This window comes from Oenanthe melanoleuca, chromosome 2, assembly GCF_029582105.1.
Source record: "Oenanthe melanoleuca isolate GR-GAL-2019-014 chromosome 2, OMel1.0, whole genome shotgun sequence".
NCBI lineage: Eukaryota > Metazoa > Chordata > Aves > Passeriformes > Muscicapidae > Oenanthe > Oenanthe melanoleuca.
The window spans coordinates 1,222,039-1,235,397 of NC_079335.1; the positions used below are offsets into that span (position 1 = coordinate 1,222,039).

The 13,359-nt window shown below is 49.7% G+C and overlaps 2 protein-coding genes and 1 pseudogene across 2 annotated transcripts; all 3 read left to right on the top strand.

The window, feature by feature from the left end:
• The first annotated feature begins 640 nt into the window (after positions 1-640).
• On the top strand, positions 641-2,922 carry LOC130249765 (feather beta keratin-like; annotated as a pseudogene).
• Positions 2,923-5,827: 2,905 nt separating this feature from the next.
• On the top strand, positions 5,828-9,060 carry LOC130249766 (feather beta keratin-like). The gene is made up of 2 exons (XM_056484835.1): positions 5,828-6,116; positions 8,999-9,060. Exons 1-2 carry the CDS (start codon positions 5,834-5,836, stop codon positions 9,058-9,060), a joined length of 345 nt encoding a protein of 114 aa, XP_056340810.1. The 5' UTR covers positions 5,828-5,833.
• A 2,788-nt stretch (positions 9,061-11,848) lies between these two features.
• LOC130249767 (feather beta keratin-like) lies at positions 11,849-12,160 on the top strand. Its single transcript, XM_056484836.1, has one exon. The coding sequence runs from the start codon at positions 11,849-11,851 to the stop codon at positions 12,158-12,160; it is 312 nt and encodes a 103-aa protein (XP_056340811.1).
• Positions 12,161-13,359: the final 1,199 nt, after the last annotated feature.

Consider the following 13,359-nt stretch of genomic DNA (forward strand, 5'->3'; position numbering starts at 1 on the left):
CCAAATCAGGAGGCAACTCTCCCATTGCCCATGTAGAATGGAAGAGTCCAGCTGCTCAAACCTGGCGCAAATGCAAAGGCCAGACCAGCCTTACAGACCTGGGACAGTTTGAGACTCCACCTCACACCCACATGCCAAAAACCATGAGTTCCATAGTGTGACTTCACTGATGACACCCAGACACCCCAAAATATTGTTCACTACATCAACCCCCATTGATGCACACCACCAAAACCAGCTATTGGTCTCAAATACACATTAAAGGAGGAATGACCTTCATGGAAGGGGCAGCTCATCACACACAACACACATGCAAAGGCCAGACCAGCCTGACCTCCCTGATGTGGAATTGGACACCGTTTCACACCACACGCACAAACTAAACCACACAAGTATCACAAAAATACCTCAGTGATGACACCCATATTTTTCCTAGGATTTTGTTGCATTGTCTGGTATCCCTGACACACATCTCCCATGCCAATCCTCCCAAATACCACCTCTCACATTAAAGCTGACGCCACAGTCAGTTGGACATGGATTCAAGAGGAGAACATGACACTGAAGAGTTGTGAGGTGGAAAACAATCCCCGCAAAATGACTTGCCAACTTGAGCCAAGAAAATCCTGTTGCTCCCAAAATGCCCCAAGGCCTTGGGACAAGGCTGTCCTGCCCCACCAGGACCAGCATATAAGCTGACCCAGTGCCTCCATCCCTCACACACTTCTCCTCACACCTTCTCCTCCACTGCCCAAAACCAGGTGAGCCTCAAACCCCTGACCCTGCTGCTCCTGCACCCCTGACCCCTCTCTTCCAGCATGCTCAGCCCCAGCCTCAGCAGCCCTCACGCCTCCCCACAGCCCCACAACAACCTCCACACTCCCTCACCCTCCTGCATCACCACCCCTCACACCCCCACACCCCTGCCCTGCCTCACCCCCCTCTCTTCCAGGGACCCTCCACACCACACCCATGGCCTGCAACAGCCTCTGCCGACCCTGCGGACCCACCCCGCTGGCCAACAGCTGCAACGAGCCCTGTGCCCTGCAATGCCAGGACTCCCGCGTCATCATCAACCCTTCCCCTGTGCTGGTCACCCTGCCAGGACCCATCATGACCTCCTTCCCCCAGAGCACCGCCGTCGGATCCACCTCCTCGGCTGCCGTGGGCACTGAACTCAATGCCCAGGGACAGCCCATCTCTGGGGGATTTGGCTTTGGCCTTGGCTATGGGCTGGGAGGCCTGGGCTGTGGCTATGGCAGAAGTGGTGGCTGCAACTGCTAAGGGTCCTCAGCAGCACCAGCTCAGGGCTCTGGCAAGAGCTCTTGAAAGCAAAGCACCTTGGCCCATGATCTCCCTAATTGCACTTCACACTGAATCCCTTCAACTTCTTTCTCCTGCCTTTTAATTCCTTTGCATCAATAAATTTCTGTTGCATCAGAGCCTGACATGTCTCCTTATCTTTGTAAATTCCTATCGTCTTGCATTCTCACCTCATACAGTGCCAGACAGGGCATTGGGGTGAATGGAAAAGGGGCACAACACATTCCTTATCAAATATCACCAATATTAGAAATCAAGATTAGGACAGGAAGCATGGGATAGAGAGGACCTTCCAGAACATGGCACAAGCCCATCACCTGCTACACCAAAGGCATTTGACACTTAAATGGTCTCCTGAGCACAGCTCTGGTAAAGTGTCTCCATGGCAGCACGCACTTGACAAACTCTCTTCCCAGCAGGACTCTTGAACCCTCTCAGCAGAGTCACAGGATCATCCACTTGGTTGGGAACTCTGGGGTAGAAGTGCTTCATTTCCCTCTGCTCAAGAAAGATTAACAAGTGCAGGATTTCCATAACCATGGACAATTCAGTTTTGGCTCTCCCAGGACAGAGACTCTACCACCACTTCTGCTCTCTGTCCACCCTCACACTGAAAAATTCTCTCATTCTTTGGCCATGGAATTCCATCTATTTACACTTGTGTCCTTGCTCTCTTTTCCTGCATGGTTACACTACTCTGAATATATGGACTCCCTTGACTTCATTCCCTTCCATCAGGGATTTTCATACATTGGTGACACACCTTGTGTTCTAGGATTCCCAGCCCTCCCAGCTTCTCCTCTATGAAAGATTCTCCAGCCCTTTCAGTATCTTGGTTGTCCTGCATTTTCCTGAATTAAAGTTCCCTAATAGGAAACTAAACCTTCACTAGTGAAACTTAAGTCCATTCCCTCTTCTCTATGACTTGTGAAATTGAGACAAGATTGGTGTTAAACCATTTCCATTCAGTCAATTCCAGAGTGCAATAAGGTCAATCCTCTTCTTCTGAAAATTGAACAGAGCCGAATCCTATAGTATCTCCTCACCCATCTTGTTCTCCTCATCCTTCAGCAGTTTTCCTTTCCATGTGTCAGTCAGAGCGAAGCACTGTGTGACCCCACATTGTGACCATGCTGAACTCAGCTGAGACAACTGCTATGGATCAACCAGCACTGGACTTTGGGGAGCTAGTGAGACCTTTATAATTCTCACTAATTGCTTTCCCATCTCCATCAAGAAAGGCCTGATATGTAGACTGAGCAGAAGAGATGGAGCCAAGGTAGGCAGGAAGTGAATGCACAGGAAGGAGCAGCCCCTCAGCCCCAGAAGACAGCTGGCCAACAGCTGCAATACCAGGACTCCCGAGTCATCATCAACCCTTCCCCTGTGCTGGTCACCCTGCCAGGACCCATCATGACCTCCTTCCCCCAGAGCACCGCCGTTGGATCCACCTCCTCTGCTGCTGTTGGTAGCAAACTCAATGCCCAGGGACAGCCCATTTCTGGGGGATTTGGTGGCTTTGGCTATGGCCGTGGATTTGGCTATGGGCTAGGAGGCCTGGGCTGTGGCTACGGCAGAAGGGGCGGCTACATCTGCTAAAGAACCTCAGCACCACTCCTGACACCATCAGCCCACTGCTCTGTCAACAAATGCTGCAAGCAAAGCACCTCAGGTGATGGACACCCTACTTCTACCTCAGACCAGATCCTTTCAAATACTTTCTCTGTATCTCCATATCTGTATCTTTTTCTTTTTTACTCAATAAAGAGTTCCTGCATCAAAGCCTGACATGTCTCCTCATTTTTCTGAATTCCAAAGCTCCCACCTCCTCATACAACACAGTGCCAGGAATAAACTGACCACTGAAGTGAATGGAAAAAGGTCTCAACATCTCTCTTAGAAAATACATCACCACCAGTAACAATCAAGACTGGCATGGGAAGCAGTGATTGTGGGGTGACACAAGTTCATCACCTACTACACCAAGGGCTATGAAACAACAAATCTCTCTCATGGCTCTCTCCAACTCTCTCTGCTAGTACACACTTGACAAACTCTCTTCCCAGCAGGACTCCCTAACTCTCCCCCCCAAAATTAGGAACCATATGATCCAATTGGAGTGCATTGCTTCATTCCCTCTGCACAATTACAGTCAGCAAGAGCTGGATTTCCAGGACCTTGGACAGTTCAGTGTTGGAACTGCCAGGACAGACGCTCCACCAGCTTTTACTCTGGGACAAACCTCACACTGAAAAAGGCTTATCTGCCTTGCCTAGGGAATTCCAGCTGTTTTCACTTGTGCCCTTACCCTCTAGTCCTACATGTGTGAGAATAGCCAGGCTCTCTTTACACCATTCTCTGCAATCACGAATTTGCACACATTGATGTCACCCTTCTGTCCAGCCTTGTCTCCTGCGAGTCGCAGCTCTGCTCTGGGAAAGAGCCTCCAGGCCCTTCAGAATCTTTTTGGCCCTGAATTGGTGTCAATTCACTAAACATCATTTACATGTGGGAAGCACAGAGATGCTCACAACATCTCACATGGGAACCTCACCACTGCTCAGGAGACACCAAGAGTCACCTCCCCCTGCCTCATCAGAGCACTTTTCCCAATCCTGACCTGAAGACTTGGGGTCCCTTTTCCCATCGTGATACAGTGAAGCCTCCTGCTCCACTTTTTCTCACCCAGAAATACAAGGGAGAATTCTAAGAAAACTATTCTTACATTTAATGCTCATACATTCCCTCCTGCCTAGGATGATTTGCACAACTAACAGCCCTTGGCAGATGCCCTTGCTGAGCTCAAGCACCAGATTTTCAGTGTTAGCTCAATTGATCCACTTCCTGGGCTACAACAATGAAATTGCTGCCATCTGGACTTTGGGACACTGACCACAAGTCTCCAGGACCAGTCCTTCAGACCTTACCCAGGCCACCACACGGGGTACTGGCACAACCTGGACTTGTCTGCCTGTGAAGGATCATGAAATGCTCACCTCCAACAAGCCAGGGCAACCTTCAAAACCTCTTTCTGACAATCACAAGTGGCCTCAGTCCTTTGCACTCAGCTCAAGTTGAGATCTAAACCACCCTGGATATCAAAAGCTGAAAAGCAAGAAGGGCACCAAGATATCTACAGATCAGAGTGAACAAGAAGAGTCATGTCTACTGTCAGGCTTAGCTAGGTGGGATCAAGGTGGGGAGCAATGGAATGGGAGGGAAGAGACAACAGCTCTACACACCTGCAAATCCCAGAGCAGCCTGACAGGGCTGGAAGAGAATGGAGTCCCTCCTCATAACATACCCACACACCCAAAACCACAAGTGCCACAGGGTGATCTCACTGATGACACCACACCTCTTCTAAATTTTGGTTGTTTATTGGGCCTGGCTTAACAAGAATCTTCCAATTTTCCACGCAAGCCCTCTCAAATACTAGCTTGTGCCTAAAAGCTGCTGTCAAGGTTAGATGAATAAGATCTCAAGAGAATGACACGGAATCATAGAATTTCATTAAGAAATACCCATACCATTACAGAGAAGGAAAGAGGAGCCTTCTGACCTACAGGTAGTAATTATTGTTTTTTGCTAAGGGGAATAGAATATTAAGACTTAAGGGATGTAAGTTGTGAAAGCTTACAGCTTGAATGAGGAAAAAGTGAACTGAAGTCACCCAACCAGCCATGATAAATAAGGGATTTGACACCATTTGTTGTCTGGTTTTGTTTTTGTTGTTTTTTTTTAATTTCTCAATGATGCCAAGAAATACATTTAAAATGAAAGAGTTCATTGTCATGTAATTTTCTGAAATCCAAATGGACCATAAAAATAAGCAAATCCATCCTGACCAGTACCTGGTTTTCCAGTTTCTCTCTTGATCTAATTGAAGAGACAAAAGAATGAGGCCAGTCTTCACAAAGCACTGACAAACCACAGCACACGAATGTCACAAAATGACCTCACTGATGACATCGCACCTCTCCTACACTCTGGTTGTTTATTCATCTCTCCCTGACACATTCAATAATCGAAACCATCTAAAGACCAACTCATTAAAGCTGCCACCAAGGTCAGATGGGCATGGACTCAAGAGCTTGACATGGAATTGCAGAGTTGTGGGAAGGAAAACACTCTCCACATCATGATGCACTAGGCTGAGACAGCCAAGAACTTCGGCCTGCCTAAAAAATGCCCCAGGGCCATGGGACAAGCCAGTCCCACCCACCCAGGACCAGCATAAAAGCCAGCCCAGAGCCTCTCTCCCTCACACACTTCTCCTCACACCTTCTCCTCCTGCTGCTGCTGACAACAAGGTGAGTCTCAAGCCCCTGACCCTCCTGCTCCTGTACCCCTGACTGCTCTCTTCCCATATGCTCAGCCCCAGCCTCAGCAGCCCTCACGCCTCCCAACAGGCCCAAAACAGCCTCCACAGTCCATCACTCCTCACACCCCCACACCCCTGCCCTGCCTCACCCCCCTCTCTCTTCCAGGGACCCTCCACACCACACCCATGGCCTGCAACAACATCTGCACACCCTGCGGACCCACCCCGCTGGCCAACAGCTGCAACGAGCCCTGTGCCCTGCAATGCCAGGACTCCCGCGTCATCATCAACCCTTCCCCTGTGCTGGTCACCCTGCCAGGACCCATCATGACCTCCTTCCCCCAGAGCACCGTCGTTGGATCCACCTCCTCGGCTGCCGTGGGCACTGAACTCAATGCCCAGGGACAGCCCATCTCTGGGGGATTTGGCTTTGGCTTTGGCTATGGGCTGGGAGGCCTGGGCTGTGGCTATGGCAGAAGGGGCGGCTACATCTGCTAAGGGCTCTCAGCACCACTCCTGACACCACCAGCTCAGGGCTCTGGAAACAGCTCCTGCAACCAAAGCACCTGAACTGGTGGCTGCCTTACTTGCACTGCGAACCTGCTCTCTTTAATTTCTTTCTCCTTTGTCTTCATTTTTATTGCCTCAATAAAGTTCTGTTGCATCAAAATCTGAGATGCCTCCCTTGGTTCTTGAATTCTTGTGGGTCTCACATCTTAGCACAGTTCCAGGAATGATCAGGCGATTGGGGTGGATGGAGAAGGGGCAAAACATCTTTCTAAGCAAAAATGTCACCACCAGTACCAACCAAGACTTGCAAGGAATGTCAGGGAGGAGAGGGATGATTTCCAGAACATGAGACAAGCCCATCACCTGCTAACACCAGGCAAAGCCACTCCACGGCAGCACATATTTGCCAAACTCTGTTCCCAGCAGGACTCTTAACCCTCACTGCAAACAGAAAAATATCATCATCCACTTAGGCAGGAACCTTCTGCTCAAGCAAGTGCAGGATTTCCAGGACCATGGATAGTTCAGGTTTGGATGGCTGATGACAGAGACTCCACCACCTCATCCCCTCTCTGACTACCCGCACAATGAAAAGTTCTTATTTTCTTTGCCCAGGAAATTCAATCTGTTTTCACTACTGCCTTTGCCTTCTTGTCCTTCACGGTTGCACTGCTGAGATCAGCCAGGCTCCCTCGACTTCATTACCTGCCATCAGGGATTTGCACACATTTATGATACTCCCCTGTCCATCCTTATCTCCTGAGAGTCCCAGGTATCTCAATATTCTGTAAAAGATCTCTTATATTATCTTGGTTTTGTTTCAATAAGCCCATGGGTTTCTGCTGGGGAGCCCAGAAGTGCCCACATCACCTCATCTAAATGTTGAGGATGTTGATCACTGTTGGCTCCATGGATACAATTCTTGACCTACTTCCCTTGAGACATGACTTCACCTGGACTTCAGATCTTACCCAGAACATTACATACTATGTATATCTACCAGTCCACTTCATTGTCTTTTTACACAGCCTGTCCATTCTGGGATAGGCTGGGATGATGCAGTAGGAGACACGGTAAAAAACCTTGGCTAAAGGTGGAGGTTGACACCAGCCATGTCTCAGTCATAATCTGCAGTTAGCTGTTCTTCTCTGTAGGTAACACAGAGGTCACTAATATAGGATTTTGCCCTCCAAAATTAATGCTGACTTCTGCTCATTATCTTCTTGTCTGAGCTGCTCTTGGCAGTGCTTTACAGAATAAAAAAAGTCTGCAGGAACAAGGTCCCTGGAAAGCCATTAGCAAAGTGAGAGGGAGTAAATGCACTGGGAGGGGCAGGTCCTAATGCCCAGCACAGCTGCAAAGCCCAGAGCAGCCTGGCAGAGTGAAGAGGGCCCCTCTTCACAACATACCCACAAACTAAACCCCACAGGTTCCACAAAATGACCTCACTGATGATGCCCATATTATTCCTAGGATTTGTTGGATATTCTGCTTTCCCTGACACACATCATCCAAGCAAATCATTCCCAACACCAAGACTCACTTAAAAGCTGTTGCCAAGGCCAGATGGACATGCACTCAAGGGCAGGACATGGAGTAGTACAGTTGCTGCAAGGAAAGCACTCCCCACCTCATGACTTGCACAGCTGCGCCAGGCAAATATGATGTTCAGGTGCCTCTAGACAGTATCAAGGTTATTCTCTTCTTCTGAAAATTGAACATCTCCAGTTCCTTCAACTGGTCCTCATATGCTTTGCTTTCCTTATCTTTCACCAGCTATGATGAACCAACACAAGGCTTTGGGGAGCATGGGAGACATCCCTAAAGAACTAAATGGGATAGCCTGCCCATTTCCAGTGGATAAAACCTGGCAAATAGACAGGTTTAGAAAGCTGGAAACATGGCAGGGAGGGAGAGAATGTAATGGAAGGGGACAGCCCTCACCCTCAAAGAATAGCCTGACCTTAGCTGTGGGAGGAACAAGGCAGCTCTTCATAAGACACCAACAAATCACAGCACACAAGGTGACCTCACTGATAACACCCCACTGTCCAAAGCTTTGGACATACCTTCAGCCTTTCCTGAAAAACATCATGATCACCGAACTTTGGTCTCTGAGACTCACACATTAAAGCTGCGCCAAAGTCAGGTGGAAATGAACTCAAGAGTAAGACATGACATTGCAGAGTTGTGGGAATGAAAACACTCCCCTACCTCATGATTCACCAGGTAGGACAAGCCAAGAATTGCAGGCTCCAAAATACCCTAGTGTCATTGACAAGGCTGTCCCACCCCTCCAGGACCTAGCATAAAAACCAGCCCAGAGCCTCTCTCCCTCACACACTTCTCTTCACACCTTCTCCTCCTGCTGACAGCAAGGTGAGTCTCAAGCCCCTGACCCTCCTGCTCCTGCATCCTTGACTGCCTCTCTTTCAGCACACTCAGCCCCAGCCTCAGCAGCCCTCACGCCTCCCCACAGCCCCACAACAGCCTCCACACTCCCTCACCCTCCTGCATCAACACCCCTCACATCCCCACACCCCTGCCCTGCCTCACCCCTCTCTCTTCCAGGGACCCTCCACACCACACCCATGGCCTGCAACAGCCTCTGCCAACCCTGCGGACCCACCCCGCTGGCCAACAGCTGCAACGAGCCCTGTGCCCTGCAATGCCAGGACTCCCGCGTCATCATCAACCCTTCCCCTGTGCTGGTCACCCTGCCAGGACCCATCATGACCTCCTTCCCCCAGAGCACCGTCGTCGGATCCACCTCCTCGGCTGCCGTGGGCACTGAACTCAATGCCCAGGGACAGCCCATCTCTGGGGGATTTGGCTTTGGCCTTGGCTATGGGCTGGGAGGCCTGGGCTGTGGCTATGGCAGAAGGGGTGGCTACATCTGCTAAGGACCCTCAGCACCATTCCTGACATGGAATTTGATGCTCTGGCAAGAGGTCCTGCACGCAAAGCACCTCGGCTGATGATTGTCCTGCTTGCACCTCACATGATCCCTTCCACTTGTTTCTTTTGTCTTTTCAATCTTCTACCTCAATAAAGTACTGTTGCATCAAAGTCTGAGATGACTCTGCTTCTTTTGGAATTCCAGTGCTCTCACACCCTCACCCAGCACATTTCCATGAATGAACAGGCCATTGAGGGGGATGGAAATGGACACAAAACCTTTCTTAGCAAATAGGTCATCACCAGTAATCACCAAGACTCCTATGGGAAGCAGGGACTGGGGGGACACCTTCTAAAACATGACACAAGCCCATTCCCCGATACAGCTAAGGATTTGACCCAATTCTCTCTTGGGCATAAAACTGGAAGAGTCTTTTGATGCCAGCACATTCTTGACAAATTCTCTTCCCAGCGGGACTCTTGAACCCTCACCACAAATAGAGTAACATTATCCATTTTGGCACAAACTCTGGAGTGCTAATGCTTCCACCCTGCTGCTCAGAGTCAGCAAGAGCCAGATTTCCAGCACAATGGATAGTTCAGTTCCGTTTCAGATTTCCAGAGAGAGAGACCCCATCACCTCTTCCACTCCCTGACCACTCTCACAATGAGAAGTTCTTTCCTCCTTTTGTCCATAGAATTTCATCTATTTTCATTTGCGCCCTTCCACCTTTTCCTTCACTGCTCAGAGCAGCCGGGCTTCCCTGGACTTCATTCCCTGCCATCAGGGATTTACACACACTCATGTGTGTAAATGTGTATAAATGTGTGTAAAAATTCGAGCTCTCTCAGGCTCTCCTCTAGGAAAGATTTTCTAGTCCTTTCAGTACTTGCTGGTCCTCCACTGGTCTTCATTCACAGTCCCACTGCCCTCATCATTGCTGAGGAATCTTGAAGAAGGTTGGCCTCATGGATACAACTCTTCACATACTTCCCTTGAGACTTTATTCCATCTGGACTTCAGGCCACTGATCCCCAGCCTCTGGTCCCTGGCCTCTCAGCCACTCTCAGGCCACTCACTGCACTCTCAGGCAACCTGGGCTTGTTTGGATGTTCTGGGAGATTAGAATGGGAGGAAGAACCAAAGGCTTCACAAAATGGTTGTGTCCAACAGCAGCCACAGCTCTCTCCTCATGCCCAGGCTGAGCCACTGGCACCGGGCAAACACAGAGCTCAAACACCATTTCCTCAAGGGAAATCTTCCAAAAGAAGTGGCCACATCCATTGGCACTTGACACAACTCAAGTACCCAAAGGCCTGGCTCATGCCTCACCTGCTGCTGCTCCCATCTATCCTCTCCTCCCTTGCATAGGTGTCCCCAACACCCATGGAATCAGTTCAGCTGGAAGGGTCTCCTGACATTCAGCCCAACTTGTCAACCAAATCTGTGAATGCCTCCAATCTCAGAAACATTGCACTCGCAGAAGACCTAAATGTAAAATGGCATCAAGTTCAACCATTTCTCCATCACTTCTAAGGGCACCATGAAACACCCCGAGAGGCAAAATCTCCATGGTTTCTAAATTCCTACAGCAATGGTGACTACACCACTGTCCTGGGCAGCAATTGACAATGCTTGAAAACTCTTTGTGTGAAGTAATTTTCCGTAAATCCAAACTCAACCTTCCCTGGGGCAACTTGACTCCATTCCTCTCGTCAGGGACTGGCTAAAAGGGAGACAAGACTTATGTCAAATTATTTCATTTCAGGCAACTTAAGAGGGCAGAAAGTTAACCTTTTCCTAAAAATTGAACATCCCCAGCTCCTTCACCTCCTCCTCATGTGTCTTGTTCTCCTTATCCTTCACCACTTTCCCTTTCCTTCTGTAAGACCTCAGCTCTGTGACCCCACAGTGACTCCACTGTGACCCCTGTTCCTGGGCCCAGGTAAGATAAGCAGTATGGATGAATCAGCACAAGACTTTGGGGAGCATGGGACGCCACCCTAAATGACAGAGATCATTGTCTAATGTTGAAGAGGAAAGGAAAGGCATAGAGACAGACCCGGAGACATGGAGCCAAGGTGGGGAGGGAGAGAACATGATTAAAGCTCCAGATCTCTCACCCTGAGTACACCTGCAAATCACAGACCATCCTAACAGAGCTGGGAGGGAATGGGGCCTGTCTTCACAACACAGCCACAAACCACAGCACACCAGGGTTGTGGAGTGACTTCACAGATGACACCTTTCTGTCCAAAGTGTTGGTCATGTTGTCAGCCCTCCCTAAAAAAAAAGTCATCACCAAACTTTGGTCTGTATTACACACACATAAGAGTTGCTGTCAAGGTCAGATTGACACGGCTTCAAGAGAAAAACATGGATTTGCAGAAATGCAGGAAGGAAAACATACCAAATTCATGATTCACAAGGCTGGGACAGCAAAGAGCTGCTGCCTAAAAAAGGCCCCAAAGCCATGGGACAAGGCTGTCCCACCCCTCCAGGAACAGCATAAAAGCTAGTCCAGAACCTCTCTCCCTCACACACTTCTCCGCACACCTTCTATTCTAGTATCAACAACAAGGTAAGCCTCAAGCCCCTGACCCTCCTGCTCCTGCACCCCTGCACCCTCTTTTCCAGCACGCTCAGCAACAGCCTCAGCAGCCCTCACACCACCCCACAGCCCCACAACAGCCTGCACACTCCCTCACCCTCCTGCATCAACACCCCTCACATCCCCACACCCCTGCCCTGTCTCACCCCCGTCTCCTCCAGGGACCCTCCACACCACACCCATGGCCTGCAACAGCCTCTGCCGACCCTGCGGACCCACCCCGCTGGCCAACAGCTGCAACGAGCCCTGTGCCCTGCAATGCCAGGACTCCCGCGTCATCATCAACCCTTCCCCTGTGCTGGTCACCCTGCCAGGACCCATCATGACCTCCTTCCCCCAGAGCACCGTCGTCGGATCCACCTCCTCGGCTGCCGTGGGCACTGAACTCAATGCCCAGGGACAGCCCATCTCTGGGGGATTTGGCTTTGGCCTTGGCTATGGGCTGGGAGGCCTGGGCTGTGGCTATGGCAGAAGGGGTGGCTACATCTGCTAAGGACCCTCAGCACCACTCCTGACACCACCAGCTCAGGAGCTCTGGAAACAGCTCCTGCAACAAAAGCACCTGAACTGATATACCCCTTACTTGTACCGCATACCTACTTCCTTTAGCTTCTCCTTTCTCAGAGTTATTTTACTTCAATAAATATTTCTTGTATCAAAACATGAGTTGCTTCCGCTTCTTTTGGAATTCCAAATGTCTCACGTCCTTACCTATTGCAATCGCACTACTCACCCATTATGGGGGACGTAAAAGAGCAGAGAACATTTTTTAGCGAATATGTACCCATCAGAAAAAAAAAAAAAGCACTGACATGGAAAACAGGAGAGGGGGAACTTCCAGAATGTGACACAAGCCCTTTACCTGATACACAAAAGGCTCATAAAGGACAATTCTCTGCTGGGCTGGCTTTGCCCTTGTCAAAGTCACTCTATGCCAGCACAATGTTGAAATACTGCGCTTGCAGCAGGATTCTTAAATCCTCAGAACAGAGGAACTGGAACATCATCCACTTGGACAGGAACTTTGAGCAGAAAATCCGTCCATCCCCTCTGGCCAAGTAGGCCCAGCAGGAGCAGAATTTCCAGGACTATGACCAGTTCTGTTTTAGAGCTCCCAGGAGAGGGAATCAATTGTCTCTTAAACTCTGTGACATGCCAAACACAGCGAAAAATTCTTGTGTCCTTTGCCCACAGAATTCTGTCCCTTCACACTCATGCACTCACCCCCTTTTCCTTAACATGTGCAGTACTGAGCTCCAAGACACTCGTGACACCTCCTGTCCAGCCCTTGTCTCCTCACAGTCCCAGCTCTCTCAGTCTCTCCTCTACCAAAGCGCCCTGGAGTGATCAGGCAGCCCTCAACTGGTATTCATCCACTACCCCCGTTTTGATATCTCACCTGTGGAGGCCAGAACTGGCCACACCGCCCCACATGGGATCTCACCAGTGCTCTAAAGACAGGAAGGGCCACTCCTCCCAACTACAGGGCAACAATTTTCTGAAAACTCTCTTGGATACACGTGACATTCTTTGAAGTAAAGCCCTACTGCAACTTCCTGGTCTCTTTGTTCTCAACCAGCACCACAGGGTCCTGATCAGAAAAGCCATTTTCCAGATACTTGGCCCACAACATGATGCTCAGCCAAGTGCAAGTCATGTCCTGATGCAGAACTTTATGTTTCCCATGCTTGA

Excerpts from the sequence above, each read along its gene's own strand:
- LOC130249766 (XM_056484835.1), top strand. The coding sequence starts at position 5,834 with ATGGCCTGCAACAACATCTGCACACCCTGCGGACCCACCCCGCTGGCC. Across the intron at positions 6,117-8,998 it reads GGGAGGCCTGGGCTGTGGCT|TTGGCTATGGGCTGGGAGGC; the intron begins ATGGCAGAAGGG and ends TTGGCTTTGGCC.
- LOC130249767 (XM_056484836.1), top strand. The coding sequence starts at position 11,849 with ATGGCCTGCAACAGCCTCTGCCGACCCTGCGGACCCACCCCGCTGGCC.